This window comes from Anolis carolinensis, unplaced genomic scaffold (genome assembly GCF_035594765.1).
Source record: "Anolis carolinensis isolate JA03-04 unplaced genomic scaffold, rAnoCar3.1.pri scaffold_8, whole genome shotgun sequence".
Lineage (NCBI taxonomy): Eukaryota > Metazoa > Chordata > Lepidosauria > Squamata > Dactyloidae > Anolis > Anolis carolinensis.
Window position 1 is genome coordinate 5,454,058 of NW_026943819.1, and position 15,870 is coordinate 5,469,927.

The 15,870-nt window shown below is 43.8% G+C and overlaps 1 protein-coding gene across 1 annotated transcript in view; it reads right to left on the reverse strand.

The window, feature by feature from the left end:
• The window catches only part of fam178b (family with sequence similarity 178 member B), a 159,970-nt gene that overhangs the window by 132,397 nt on the left and 11,703 nt on the right, over positions 1–15,870 (reverse strand). Inside the window, exons 6-7 of the mRNA XM_062961255.1 lie at positions 12,937–13,092; positions 3,784–3,889 (exon numbers count right to left, since the gene is read on the reverse strand). Coding sequence (XP_062817325.1) covers positions 3,784–3,889; positions 12,937–13,092 — 262 coding nt within the window. The remainder of the gene's footprint in view (positions 1–3,783; positions 3,890–12,936; positions 13,093–15,870) is intronic.

Here is a 15,870-nt window from a genome sequence, read left to right on the forward strand (position 1 = left end):
TATGGACATTGTGTGTGTGTGTGTGTGTGTGTGTGTGTGTGTGTATACAGTAGAGTCTCACTTATCCAACATAAACGGGCCGTCAGAACGTTGGATAAACGAATATGTTGGATAATAAGGAGGGATTAAGGAAAAGCCTATTAAACATCAAAATAGATTACGATTTTACAAATTAAGCACCAAAACATCATGTTATACAACAAATTTGACAGAAAAGGTACAGTAGAGTCTCACTTATCCAACATAAACGGGCCGGCAGAATGTTGGATAAACGAATATGTTGGATAATAAGGAGAGATTAAGAAAAAGCCTATTAAACATCAAAATAGGTTATGATTTTACAAATTAAGCACAACATCATGTTATACAACAAATTTGACAGAAAAAGTAGTTCAATACGCAGTAATGCTACGTAGTAATTACTGTATTTACGAATTTCGCACCAAAATATCATGATATATTGAAAACATTGACTACAAAAATGCGTTGGATAATCCAGAACGTTGGATAAGCGAGTGTTGGATAAGTGAGACTCTACTGTAGTTCAATACGCAGTAATGTTATGTTGTAATTACTGTATTTACGAATTTAGCGCCAAAATCACGATATATTGAAAACATTGACTACAAAAATGCATTGGATAATCCAGAATGTTGGATAAGCGAGTGTTGGATAAGTGAGACTCTACTGTATATATATATATATGCAGCCCCCAAGTTACAAACAAAATAGGTTCTGTAGGTTTGTTCTTGTTCAATCTGTATATAAGTCGGAATAGGGACATGTTTTCATAACATAGGAAAGGGTTTTTGTTTTGCTGTCTGCACCACTGTTCAGAAGATTTTACCTCACTTTCTGTCCCTGGGATAATTGGATTTTGAAACAGAGTCATTCCAAAATGTACAAATTGAGTCATTCCAAAATCAAAAAGCCATCTTAAGCATTTCAAATAAGGGATGCTCAATCTGCATTTATCTCAATACACACATGTACAATTGTCTAGCCACCTTGATTGTGGAGGAAAACGTAACAAAAATGCATTACTTCTGGACAGGGAAACAGGGGTTATTTAAAAGAAACAGCATGGTATAGTGATTGAAGTATTGGCCTATATTAACTGGGATTAATATAGATTAGCAATAATTTGAGCCACTGTGGTGTTGTGGTTTGAGTACTGGGCCAGTGTTTGAATCCCTGTTCGCTCATGGAAATCTGCTGGATGACTTGGACAAGTTACATTCTCACAAGTGCAATGTCTATTCTTCCTCGTATGAAGCTTACTCCCAGGGAAGTACAGTACTTGTGTTTGGTTTCTGTACCTACTAAAATTCAAGTTCTAATATATGCAATGGCATAATAAAATGGCATCCCTTGTATAAAATGGCATATTTTCCAGATGATGGAAACTATGGATACAGAAAACTGACTGTGCATACGACAGATCACAGGGAATCTTTATCATTCCTGATAAATCTTTATCATTGCTCCCTCTTAGCAATTCTTCGTGCTTGATCATATAGTTCACTTCCGATTGACACTTGCAGAAGTAACTCAACCACATAGGGAGTCTTGGTGGTCCATTTTGCTAGGGCCGGGCTGTGGCGCAGGATGGTTAGCAGCCAGCTGCAATAAATCACTCTGACCAAGAGGTCATGAGTTTGAGGCCAGCCCGTGTCGGGCTGAACACCTGACAATTAAAAAATAAAATATAGCCCCTGCTTGTTGCTGACCTAAGCAACCCGAAAGGTTGCATCTATCAAGTAGGAAATTTAGGTACCACTTATATGTGGGGAGGCTAATTTATGACATCATAAAAATCACCCAGTCACCATTGGAATGAGGAACTGCCATCGCAGTGGATGATGAAGTAGCTGCTCCCCCTGTGGCCGGAATCAAGCATACCCTCAGGAAGCTGGAAGCTGGAGAAGGTTTAAGTTGCCTCTGTGTCTGTCTCTGTCTCTGTTCTATGTTATATGGCATTGAATGTTTGCCTTATATGTGTACAATATGATACACCCTGAGTCCCCTTCGGGGTGAGAAAGGCGGAATATAAATACTGTAAATAAATAAAATAAATTTCCAAAGGGGTTACTGCCCTCAGTCTGATCATGGGGAGGGGCTTGAGCCCTCTTGGCCCTGCTGCCTCAAGCCTCATGGGAGTGAGCCTGGTGCCCATTTCTTGCATCCCCCCCCCTTGTCCCTGGCTGCGGCATTTGAGATTCAGCTTCACTTCTACCATCACAATTACAATGAGCCATTTGCCTCAAGTCTCCCAGGCTGATGAAAGGATTCCTCATCAAAAAAACACACAACTTGTCCAGATCCCTGGGGTGCAGAGAGGAGAGGAGAGAATCAGAGGATGCTAAAGTGCTTGGAGAGGAAGGAAGAGTGCTCTGTAAATGCACGGCATTATTATCAGGCGGGATGTGCGGCAGGAAGGAAAGGGAGGTGTAGAATATTGTTAAGAGATCGTCCTCAGCCAGGGAAGCTGGAAAAGAGCCAGAGGTTGGTGGATATGCCGGGAAGTGCAGAGGGAACGGGGAGGCCACGGGAGCTGATCCTTGCAAAGGAATCACTTATCTTGGCTTTTTGCCGGTAGCCCAGCCCTTCACAATGTGCCCCATGAAAAAAGAAGACCTGGCCTAAGATAATAACAAGCAAATGGTACCGTAGATCCTCCACTTTCAAAGGGGATGGAGGGCCAGGACTCCTGCAAAAGTGAATGAAAAATGCTATGGAGAATTTCTCTAGGAATTTATAGGTCTTCCAGCATAACTCTATGCAAGACACCTGAAAATGGGGGAATGTGAATTATACAGTATTCTTGCTAGGGATTTCTAGGCCAACACAATTCTATGCAGAACCATTGAATGTGGAAAATCTGTACACATAATATACACACATAATAAATGTGTGTGGGTGTGGCTGGGGTGTCCACTTACACACACAGGCTCCTACTTCCACAAATAGCTATATCTCCCACTACTCAGGAGACACCAATGGCCTTCCCTCCAATGAGATTGCAGGTTATAGCAAGTGCTGTGAAAATGTCCAAGAGCCCTGCCAATGTCCTCCAAAAACACCATCCCGCTCGCCTCTCAATTTCCTCCTAGATTTTCTGTTTTTCCTCCACCACAGACACCCCAGTGTTTCTGTTTTGGGTGGAGCATGGGGACACAGGGAACTGTTTTTGAGATGGCTGTCAATACTGACAGTTAGGCCATTATTAATTTTTCTTCTCTGGAGATACTGGCAGAGAGATGACAAATTACTTCTCCCATCCATTATCACTGACACAGCCTTAAGACTCTTACAAGCGCAACATCTACTGAGAAGGGGCTTCTGTGTGCTCAGCATCGCTTACCGCCAAGAAAGTATGCAGGGATTAGACTGGTAAGCGTAATTGACAATCACCGCATTAACTTTTCTCAGTGCCTGTTGATCAAGTAGCCTTCTACTAGTTCATGGCTGCTAGTTCATGAGGCCACTCAGCTACATAGGTTCATCCCTTAAACCCTATTTTAAGTGTCCCATTTTAAGTGCCCCAAGGCAATGGGGGTTGTCCTGCAAATTAAGTCACTTTTCCATGTTGTGTTAAAAATATGCAGCTTGCTTCCATTAGTGGAATCAAGAATGGTCTGATTGGAAGCACTCAACAATTTTCTCACAGGCTACTGATGTGGGGATAGAGAACGAGCCTTTGTTTTGTGGACCTTTGGGGCACTCTTGCCATCTAGTGGCGAGGCATTCCACCTGCAAGCAACTTGAGTATGGCCTACCTACCTGGAACAACCAACGCAGGACAGCATGGGGGCACCTGGACGTTCCCCGGTACAGGACTCTGAGGACGCCATCTTTGAGGAGCACCATCTGCCGGTTGAATGGGGATCTGTGGACACAAGAGAGGAATCAATTTAAACATTGGGGAGCATTGGATTACTGCCCTGAGTTCCCACTGGGGAGATAGGACAGGGTAGAAATATCATCATCATCCTTATTTGATACACAACAAGATTAATACACAGCAAACAAGATCACTATGCTAGCTGTTGTATTGGATCACATGTTGGACACTTCCCAAGTGTCCAGGACTATGTGATGTATCGCTGAATAATGTGTGCAGATCTGAGTAGGGTGGCCTTTTGCAGCTGACAGATGGTAATTTTGTCAGCACCAATGCTTTTCAAGTGCAGGCCAAGATCTTTAGGCACTGCACCCAGTGTGGCCACCTTGACTGGCTTGTACCAGAGTCTTTGCCGTTCGATCTTTAAATCCTCGGATTGTGTCAGCTTTCCCTGTTGCTTCTCATCGACTCTGCTGTTGCCTGAGATTGCAACGTTGACAATCCATACTTTGTTTTTTCCTACAGTCATGAGGTCAGGAGCATTGTGCTTCAAAACCCTATCAGTGTGATGACTCATGGGCCATGTAGTCCCGTTCCTGGTACTACTGAGGCAGATGAAGAGGAAAACTTGGGTTTCCCACCGTTTCAGCCAGAATTGGAGCCCTTGCACCTGCAAGATGTTTGCCCACAAGAAGTCCGCCAAACAAGCCTTGAGCAGAAATCTCCCCCATTTTCTCGCCGGGATTATTATAATCAAGATAGGGGTGCTCGAGAGGCGACTCGCCGGAGCGCCAGGATAGCTGCCAGACAATTAGCTGATTAAGTCTGCTTCCCTTGGGAAACTTTAAGGAGTCATGCATCTGGACACAGTATAGGTTTCGTTTCTTGTTCCCCAGAGAAAGTGTTCCTTGGCGGGAAAATAAGATCCTATATAGGTGTTTGCCCGCAAAGGAATCCTTGCGGAGTCAATTCGTCGGCTTGAGGAGTGAGATCGTGTGTAGACTTCGTACTCCAGTTCCCAGATCCCGGATCAAGTTTCCAGCCCAGCCTTGTACCATGGACTTCTATGGACTCAGTTTTTGACTCATGTTTGCCTTGTTTCAAGTTTGATCTTGCCAAGTTTCAAGTCTTGCCTTGCCTTGCGTTTTAAACCACGGACCTTGCTTCTCTGATTCAAGCCTTGTTTTCCAGTTTCCTTCGGATTTACCTTAACCCTCAAAGACTATGGACAGTTCCCCACACTATTGCTTGTCGAATAGTGTGTGTTTCGGTGAAATGGATTATAACTTTGGACTTTAATATCTCATATTGGACATTGTTTTCCTGGACTATATTTGACCTTTCCTGAAAGGTCTACTTCTGAACTATATTCTTCACTTGTTTTTATTGACCTTATATATTCCTTTAATAAAGATATTAGATAGATTCTGGTCTCTGCGCATGGTTATTGGTGCTCTGCAGCCTGGGTCCTGACAATCAGTCTGAATTCGGATGTCCCAAAGTAGTTCGACGTGTTCAATTTCTGTAACTTTTTCAGGCTTGTGATCCCACCAATTCTTTGTCGCAGGCAGATGGTATTTGTGGCACAAGTGGGTCATCTAACAACAGTATTCTGCCTCTGCTTGTAGACCGTCTGCACAATCTTCTTGCAGCAGCTGAGTATGCGATCCATTGTTTCATCTGGTTCCTTGCAGAGCCTACACTTGGGATATGAAATCAACTTTTCAATTCTAGTTTTGATGGCATTTGTTCTAATTCCTTGTTCTTGGTCCACAAAAATCAGGCCCTCCATCTCCTTTTTTAATGTTCCATTTGTGAGCCATATCCATGTTTTCTCCTTGTCAATTTTGCTCTCTATGTTTTCCAGAAACTGTCCATGGAGAGCCTTCTTTTGCCAGTTTTCTCTTCTGCTCTGCATTATATTTTCACAGTACTCACTCTTTGTGTTTGGCACTTTAAGCAGTTTTCTACTCTCGACTTCCATCAATGTTTGCTCTTGACCTTCTTTCACATAACCTGCCAGTGCATGTTTCTCTTCCTCTATCGTTTGTTTCACCTGCAGACCCCCTCTGCCTCCTGATTTTCTGGGCAGGTAAAGTCTGTTGACATCACTACGTGGGTGTCATGAGTAGTGGATTGTCATCAATTTTCTTGTTTTTCTGTCCAGATCATCCAGCTCTGCTTGTGTCCAGTTCACAATTCCAGCAGTGTATCTGATGAAGGGGATGGCCCAGATGTTGGTAGCCTTGGTCGTATTTCCGCTATTTAATTTGCTCTTCAAACTTTTTCTGAACCTTTGGAGATATTCTTTGCTGACCACATTTTTCACGCTATTATTATTATTATTATTATTATTATTATTATTATTATTTATTATGACACAGCAAATAAGATAGATATGCTGGATTTCGTATCAAAAAATCACAAGTCAAACACTTCCCAAGTGTCTAGGACTGTGTGATGTATTTTCGGATGATGCGCACAGATCCCAGTCAGGTGGTCTTTTGTAGATGGCAGATCGTAATTTTGTCAATGTCTATTATTTCCAAATGCCGGCTGAGATCTTTTGACACGGCACCCAATGTGCCGATCACCACCAGGACCACCTGCACTGGTTTCTGCCAGAGTCTTTGAAGTTCAATCTTGAGGTCCTGATAGCGGCTGAGTTTTTCCTGTTGTTTTTCGTCAATGCGACTGTCACCTGGGATGGTGACATCAATGATCCAAACCTTTTTCTTTTCCACAACTGTGATGTCTGGTGTGTTGTGTTCCAGAACTTTGTCATTCTGGATTCGGAAGTCCCACAGTATCTTTGCGTGCTCATTTTCCAATACTTTTGCAGGTTTGTGATCTCACCAGTTCTTTACTGCTGGGAGGTGGTATTTGAGGCATAAGTTCCAATGAATCATTTGGGCCACATAGTTGTGCCTGTTTGTAGTCCGTGCAATTTTCTTACAGCAGCTGAGGATATGATCAATGGTTTCGTCAGCTTCCTTGCATAGTCTGAATTTTGGGTTATCAGCTGATTTTTCGATCTTGGCCTTGATTGCATTTGTTCTGATGGCTTGCTCCTGGGCTGCAAGGAGACACTCTGCTGGCTGTTGAATTGGATCACACATCGGACACTTCTCAAGTGTCTAGGTGTGATTTATTATTATTATTATTATTATTATTATTATTATTATTATTATTATTATTATTATTATTATTGAATTTTGACTCTTGAGACCAGGGATTAAACCAGTCTTGGCCATAGGAACCCAGGGGTGACCCTGGGAGAGTCGCAGAAAGAGTGTTGTGTGCCTTCAGGTTGTCTCTGACTTATGCCAACCTACGGCGACCCAATCACAGGGCTTTTGAGTTACACATGCTCAGAAATCCTGTGAGTGGTTTGCTGTGATGTTGGCACAGATTGAGGCAATCTGAAGGCACACAACACCACAATGTGACTGTTATATATTACTCCCAGTATCAGAGGAAGTCTCTCCTCTGCACTTGCTGGTAACCATAGATGGGAATCTACTTGTAGGCTTTCTCATTGGGAGGGTCTAATTATCTTAAAACTGTATTCTGGATTCTAGCCCAACTGGGTTTCACAGCTCTCCGCAAATGTTTGCAACCACTTGGAATATGTATCCATCAATACATATCCATGCCCAACATGTGTCTAATGTTCAGTATGTGTCTATGTGCAACGGCACCTTCTCCACTGAATGGCTATGATGAACAATTGAACAAAGATGACAAATACACAGGTGATGAAACCTCAAGTGTTCATGTACTTTCACGAACAATGGCACTGCATGCAGAACTCTGCTTCTACCATTTGGAACTGAATGTCTGCATCAAACTAAGTCGTCCTACCCTTGCTATAGGGGAATGCAGGCATGCATCAGGTGCCAACAGGATTCAGCCTCCGCTTTTTTAGTCTCATCATGATCTATGCTCTTAGCTTTCAATGGGAAGCATCCCCTTGGGCCTTCTTTGGGCAAGAACAGCCATTTGTGGGCTTCCACTTGGGCTCAGGGATGCATCCATCCAATCAGGTCAGAGGTAAACAGAAAAAAGCAACAGCTTCCTAAGAGAACAAAAATAAGCTGGCTGCTTCTCCTGAACATAATTTCTATACAAGCTCAGTAAGTGAAAATAAAAGATGCAGTAAGGAGTCCTGTGCATTAAAGAGAAAACACAATTTTAAAAGAACCCGGCAGCCCTGCTGAAAGCGACTGTTTTTCAAATAAACCTTCCTCGAGCATTTGATGCCGTATTTTTCTGGGACAAAATATATTTAAGCTGCTCAGAACATAATGATCCAAAGTGATGCTTCCCCCCTGGGCCCCGAGGCTGTCATTCTGCTCCCTGGCTGCGTCTGGGCAATTTGATGAATTTCTCCTCAGCAGGATCCGCTGCAAATTTGGAAGAGAAAAAGTGCTCCCGGTTCTGGCTGGCTAGAAAAAAGAGTTTATTCTCCGAACAGCCGAGTTGGCATTCAGACTCACACAGGCAAAAGTGAAACGCAAACATATTTTTCTTTCTTTAGTGCAAAAATGTAAGAGATGGATCGAGAACTGGGGAGGAGAGAAGGCGAAGGCAACTTAAACAACTGAAAATACAGTGAACTCTTGGCATCCGCCAGGGTTCAGTTCCATAGATGCCAAAGTCCATGGATATTCAAGTCCCATAACAGACAATGGTGCAGTGCCAGTGTCCTTATATTAAATGGTAAAATCAAGCTTTGATTTTTGGAATTTGGTTTTTAAAATATTAACCAATGTCCGCATGACGAAGCTGATGAAGAAGCACAACCTACAAGCTATCTACAGACACACTAAGAAAATCCAGTGAATCCGGTCCTGAAACCCTTGGATGTCAGGGTCAATTGTATTTATTTCAGTCATCAATGACAATCAATCAGTGAAAAGACCCTGAAGAAACGGCAGAATGAAGTGAGTTCCTATAATTTCAGATAATAGCCAATGCTCACTGACCACAAGTCACTCTGTTTCCGTCATAAATGTGGCAGACCAGATGTTCAAGGTCTTGTCTTGAAGCCAAGCTATCGCACTGGATTATACTGGACGTAAGGAAAGGGCTCCACAGTCTCTTAAAATACCACATCTATTTTCACCCAGACAAATCTGTCTGGGTCAACCCATTATTACAGGGTCAACCAGCTGCAACCTTACACTTCATAGCCCAAAGGAAGATGAGGGAGTCCCTCAGACAGGGATCCCTTGTGCCCCATTTCCCGTCTGGCAGGTTGTGTCTCTGTGGGCCAAGCGAATGAGTTGAAATTCCTGCCGCAGGGTTTGTGCTCCTTGTTTCAAGTGCCATCATCTTCCTTGAGCAAGGCTTCTTCAGTGCATCGCCTGTGTCCCCTCTGTCCCGGTTTCAACCCCTCAGGGGACACAGATTGGATCTGGACAGAAAGCAGGATTGATGAAGTGCCAATCTTGCCTTGCAGCGTATGGAATCAAGGGGCCTTTATCCTCTGCCCAAGAGGGCATGTAAATATAGGACAGGTCAGAAACTAAATGCAGTGGTGGAGTCCCCATATAAATGGTTTGATGCAGGATACCACATTCTGAATGAGGCCAGTTCTTGTTCAAAGGGAATCCAATAGCAGCTCGCAGAACTCAAGGAAGGACTTGGGGCCAAGCACAGCCATGCTGAAGCAGGAAGAAAAGATGTGCTTTCAGGTGAATAGTATTTTTTATTCATGTTTTCACTTTAGCAAAGTCCGTAAGTGGAGGGCCTACTAAACTATGAACTGGAAAGGTTACTTCTCCAGATTTCCTTGCCCCAAAAGCACAACTATAGATTCATAGAATGATAAGAGTTGGAAGAGACCTTGTGGACCATCCAGTCCAACCCCATTCTGCCAAGAAGCAGAAAAATCGCATTCAAAGACCATCCACCCTCTGTTTCAAAGCCTCCAAAGGAGCCTCAACCACACTCCAGGGCAGAGAGAGTGTCTTCCACAGTTGAACAGCTCTCACAGTGAGGAAGTTCTTCCGAATGTTTAGGTGGAATCTCCTTTCCTTCCTGAAGTTTGCATCCATTGTTCCGCATCCTATTCTCCGGGGCAGCAGAAAACAAGCTTGCTCCCTCCTCCCTATGACTTCCCCTCACTTCTTGAACCATGGCCTCATCATGTCTCCTCTCAACCTTCTCTTCTGCAGGCTAAACATACCCAGCTCTTCATAGTTCTAACTCTATTATTGAATGAGTTGCCCAAAAAAATCATGTTTTAAGTATGATTACAATTTAGTTTTGGGCCACATTCATAGCTGTCCTGGGCTGTAAGCAGTCCATTGACAGCAGCTTGGACAAGCCTGTCCTAAGGGTCCCTCAGAATCCCTTCATAGCATTACCTTCACCTGTGGCTTTGTGGACATCTATCGGGTATTCCTGCTTCTGAACACATATCCTCCATGCTTCTGTCATGCTCTGTCTGCTCACAACCAGGAAGACAACAACAACACGGCCGCCCCTTGTCTAACATCCACTCCCTACAAGGCTGTGCATCTTTTCCAATTAACGGAGCCAAAGCGGGCTAATTACTGTCAGGGAGCTGGTGCGACCTGAGGCTCAAGACTTCCCCTCGCTTCCCCTTCAGCAGAGCAAAGCCTGTGCCTTCATTGGCATTCTGGGGGTGGCTCCTCCGCTACACTACACCGCTCTGTTGGGGGAGGATGTTGTGTTGGCACTCTGTCGCCATTTATCACAGGGATGCCGGGCATGACAGGTAACCTACTTTCCTTTCCAAAGACTTGCTAGAATATTCACAAGGTTGAGCTATGTGATGCCACTCCCTACATACCAATGAGGGGATTGGAGAGGCACATGCATGGAGCATGTCTGTTTTCAAACAGGGCATAAAGGTGAGGTATAGATATGGTTAATCATAGGAAGGATAACGCCGGCTCTTTGGCTTAGAAATGGAGATGAGCACCAACCCGCAGAGTCGGACACGACTGGACTTAATGTCAGGGAAAAACCTTTACATTTACTTTACCCTTATTGTCAGCATACACCCAATGAGGAACTGACATGTATAACCTGGCAGCATCATCCTGTTGTTGCATTTCACAAGTACATCATGAAACCTGTTTACACAGATGGCCACACAACAAGGTTTGAGTAATTATAATAATAATGACATTCTGTTCCTGGTTTGAAAGTGCCTGTTCCTGTTTCATTGTGTACTACCTACTGTGAAAGTACTTGTTGCACCCCAGGTACTTCGTTTTTCTGCCACAAATTCATTAAACAGATGAAAGATAAAGTTCTTCTTTCCAGAACAAAGATTTTGCTTTCCACTCAAGTGTCACCTTCTTTTTAGGAACTGATCATCTAGGAACAAACATTCGAAACTCGGGAACAAATCCAGATAAAAAATCCCATGCTTTCCAATTACAAGGACACTCAGACATGCGAAGATCCACACATTCGGCTGAAAACTGGGATATTCCCACACCTGGAAATCTTGCATTTTTTTGCCTTTTGTAGCGATTGCTTTCGTGGTGTCTGGCCATACTCCTGTTTGCTGTGGAAACTCCAGGGATAAAGGTACTGTCTGGACGGGCCGCTAGTCTCCAGAGAAGTAGAAAACAAGCTTGCCCCCTCCTCAACATGACCACCTTTCAATTCCTCAAGGGACTCCTCAGAGGAATTCATGGTTTCCAGACCTTGGGCCATTTTGGTCGGCCTCCTTTTGACACTGTTGCTGTCCTAGGAGCCACATGAATCTGAAGAAGGCTGATGCTGCAAACTACTTTCTAAAAAGAGGTTGCCTATTCTTCCTGTGGTGACACAGTCCTTCTCCAACTTAACACAACCTGTTTTCTTCACTCCCCAGCAATTTCCTGTGTTTATTTTTATGTTTTAATAAAGGTCCCAGGGATTGCCTGGAAGTGGCCTAAGACCCTCTGCTGAGCCTTGACCACAGTTTAATAACCAAGCTGCTGTGATTTAGCTGCTCTGTCGAAGAAAGAAGAGGCAAAATTGCCTTCCGCTTATTACTCTTAAGCTGAAAGGATGAGTCTTCTGTCCAACTCCACTGCATGGTTCCAACCGCCTTCCCATACAGATTCCCTGTGCTTTCTCCCACATCTCTGTGGCCTCCAAATTTCACAGAGGCTTAATTAATCAGACTGTGTAATGTTTCATGGGATCCTCGACTCAACACTGTTCCAGAGATGCAAAGTGCCATTAATTATTCATTCTTCTTATTAAATAATATGCTGGCAGGGGAGACGAAGGCAGCGGCAGCGGAAGCAGACCTAAGCTGTTTTTAAGCCAATTACCTTCCTGCCCGCAGGTCCTCCATTTCCAGCGACAGCAGCAGAGAAAGCGACACGAGGGCTGTGTCCACAATGTTCAAATCACTTACTGGAGCCAGTTAAACACTCAGCAAGTGGCAGGCAGGAGAATGAGGGGAGCGGAGGGCCATGGGAATGCATCTCAAGAGCTGAGAGAAGGTTATCGCCTAGCAGAGGTCACAGGGAAGGAATGCTCTGAAAGTGGGCAGATTAGTAGGATAGAGGGGGTGAATTATGTCCTCCTCCCAAACCTTTAGGAAGTGGCACTCTTTCTTCATCACTGCAAAAAGCAATCTGGAACACACAGCAATTTTGTGGGGAAACATGGAGAGAGTAAGAATAGAAAGAGTATTAATTCCTTCCCATTTCCCAGCAAAGAGAAGTGTCAAAAAGCCTTGTTGCAGCAGCACAAGGCCTGTGCAAACTGTCCCAGTATTCGTGCAAAGTGTACTGTTCTGGGGAATGATTCTGCTCAGAAATACAAGTGTTTTTCCCAGCTCAAGGAACACATACATTTTTTTGCATAGAAAACAGTGGGTTTTGTGCCGACTGTACAGTTTACTGAGCAGAAAAGATGGAGGTTTTGAGCAGAAAAACCAAATGTACTTGTTGAAGGCTTTCATGGCCGGAATCACTGGGTCATTCCGCTACCAAATTTTGACTACCAGTATTTAAAAACTCTAAAATCAGGACAGTATATAAAGAACAACACTCAGAAAACAGGGGCATTCCAGACTAGTTTGAGTTCCATTATTACAGGGAGCTCACCTGAAGAAAAGTCCTTCCAGCTCATTCTGTGGCCTCAGCCCAGTGATGTCCAGAGCCAGAGCTGTCCTAGAGGACGGGGAGAGCCCAAAAATGTTTTCTCCGGGGTGTACGGCTGCGATGCTGCCCCGATTCATGGGGAACTTCTCTAGTATCAACCTGGGAAGAGGAGGAAAAGTAGTCTTTGAGAAGAAGCTCAGAGAAAAAGAGAAAAGCCCAGAACAGAGTACGAAAGGGATAACTGGACATTTCCTGCCACCCCTGACTCCTTGTGAGCCATGAGAGCAAAGGAGACGGTGCACCAGGCAGGAACTTCAGGGCCTCTACTCCTCTAGAGACATAATATTAAGTCAACTTTATCTCCAATTGATCTCACCTGCTTCCACATATCAAAAGGTTTAGGCTTTCACCAAAGGCTCCACTTGGGCAGAAAATGTTGGGCCAGGTTGGCTCCAGTGAGGTATCTGAACTATAACTCCCAGACTTCTCAGCAGGATGCAGAATTGGAGTTGGAAGCAATTTTGGGTGGAGTCAGAGTCAGTAGAAATGTACCAACTCCCAACTTTGGTTTCAAAATCTAAACTTACAATACGAAATGCATAGTTTGTTTACTTTCATAGGAATTTAGGAAAGTTTGCTTGTTCAGAAATCGTAATCCTATAAATATATTTTATGTTCTCTGAATCTCAGATTTTAAAAAGCTGTTTTATTTGCATTTTTCCCATTTTACCCCTAATCACAGCAAATGTGGATGGCTAATTATAGCTATAACCCTGGTGCCGCATAATTTCAACCTTTTTTGTATTTTAAGACTAACTCCGTCCCTAAAAACGGAAGCATAACATTGAGCAAGCTTGCCTGGAAGTAAAACTGGGAGCAACATGACTTACTTCCAGGCAAGTAGTGCAGGACGGATCTGGAGCGCCCCACCAATAAAATGAAATGATACAGATAAACGGCCCTGATTTCCAGGCTGCTTTTGCCTGCCTATCCACTGCTTGCAGCAACAGCTTTTCGGTGGCTGGAGCAAGAGGGGAAGATTAAGAGCAAACCACTGGATTGATTTCTTCCTTAATCTCTGTTCCCAGCAGGGCTCTTGAACGCTCCCACTTATGGGCTTTTAAACAACACTTGCCAGAGAAATGGTGCACTGATCTTTCCCTGAAAACAACTCTGGCTACATGGGGCGCCTGCAGATCCAGGTTAAATCGAAGGAACCGTAAGGTATAGGTTGGAGGGCACGGGAGGGGACAACTTTCCCCACAGAGACCCCCCAGCCGGGGAAGACTCCCCTTGGAGGTTCCACTAAAGCCAGCACTGGCTTCTTTCTGGCGCGCCATGTCAAGGTATGTCTTTTCATCAGTTGCAATTAATCTCTTATCCGGAATTTCAAACCACTTCCTCAACCGGCATTAAGGTAGTAGCATCTTTGCTATCTGATGGTACACTGTACATAACTTTATTCATGCACATTACTACAAATATTGTGTGTAAAATCACCTCCAGGCTAAAATAGATATGAAATATAAATGAATTCTCCAAGATGGCTCATTACGGATGTACAGTAGAGTCTCACTTATCCAACGTAAACGGGCCGGCAGAACGTTGGATAAGCGAATATGTTGGATAATAAGGAGAGATTAAGGAAAAGCCTATTAAACATTAAATTAGGTTATGATTTTACAAATTAAGCACCAAAACATCATGTTATACAACAAATTTGACAGAAAAAGTAGTTCAATATGTAGTAATGCTACGTAGTAATTACTGTATTTACAAATTTAGCACCAAAATATCACGATGTATTGAAAACATTGACTACAAAAATGTGTTGGATAATCCAGAACATTGGATAAGCGAGTGTTGGATAAGTGAGACTCTACTGTATATGCAAACATGGGCATGTTAAAATTGCCCCCAAAAATCCAATGTTTCTGGTCCCAAGCATTCTTGATCATCCACTTATAGTTGCTTTTTCATTCTTTCAGACTCTGAAGCTGTTTTATTATGTTCTCTTTTTTTTTTCCGTGTCAGGAGCAACTTGAGTCGCTTCTGGAGTGAGAGAATTAGTTGTCTGCAAGGATGTTGCCCAGGGGACGCCCGGATGTTTTTGATGTTTTTACCATCCTTTTGGGAGGCTTCTCTCATGTCCCCACATGGAGCTGGAGCTGATAGAGGAAGCTCATCCGCATTCTCCCCGGGTGGGATTTGAACCTGGCAGTTTTCAGGTCAGCAACCCAACCTTCAAGTCACTTAGTCCACTACACCATCTGGGGGCTCCTTAAGCCCCTGGTGGAACAGTGTGTTAAAGCGCTGAGCTGCTGAACTTGCGGACCAAAAGGTCCCAGGTTCAAATTCCGGAAGCAGAATGAGCGCCCGCTGTTACCCCAGCTCTGCCAACCTAGCAGTTCGAAAACATGTGAGTAGATCAATAGGTACCGCTCCGGCGGGAAGGTATCGGCGCTCCATGCAGTCATGCCGGCCACATGACCTTGGAGGTGTCTACGGACAACACTGGCTCTTCGGCTTAGAAATGGAGATGAGCACCAACCCCCAGAGTTGGTCACGACTGGACTTAACATCAGGGGAAACCTTTACCTTACCATTTTAAGCATGAAGATGTTTTATTGTTTTGATTTTGAATTGTTTTAAACTGTTTACTGTTTTATTTTTTTATTGATACACTGGCCCTGAAATCACATCATAAAGGATGGAGATAGAGATAGAGATATATTAATAAACAAGAGATCAATGAACAAAGATAGGAGCCCTGGATGGAAAGGACTTCTGGCTTGCAACTTGGGAACCTGACTGTGTCTACTGCACAGACTCGCATAGAAAAGTGCTTTCCATTACGGTTGAGAGAATGGTGAACAGAATTACATCTGACCCTTCCTGCTTTGTTTTGAGCCTTCCTCAGGCCTTAAGACCACCACC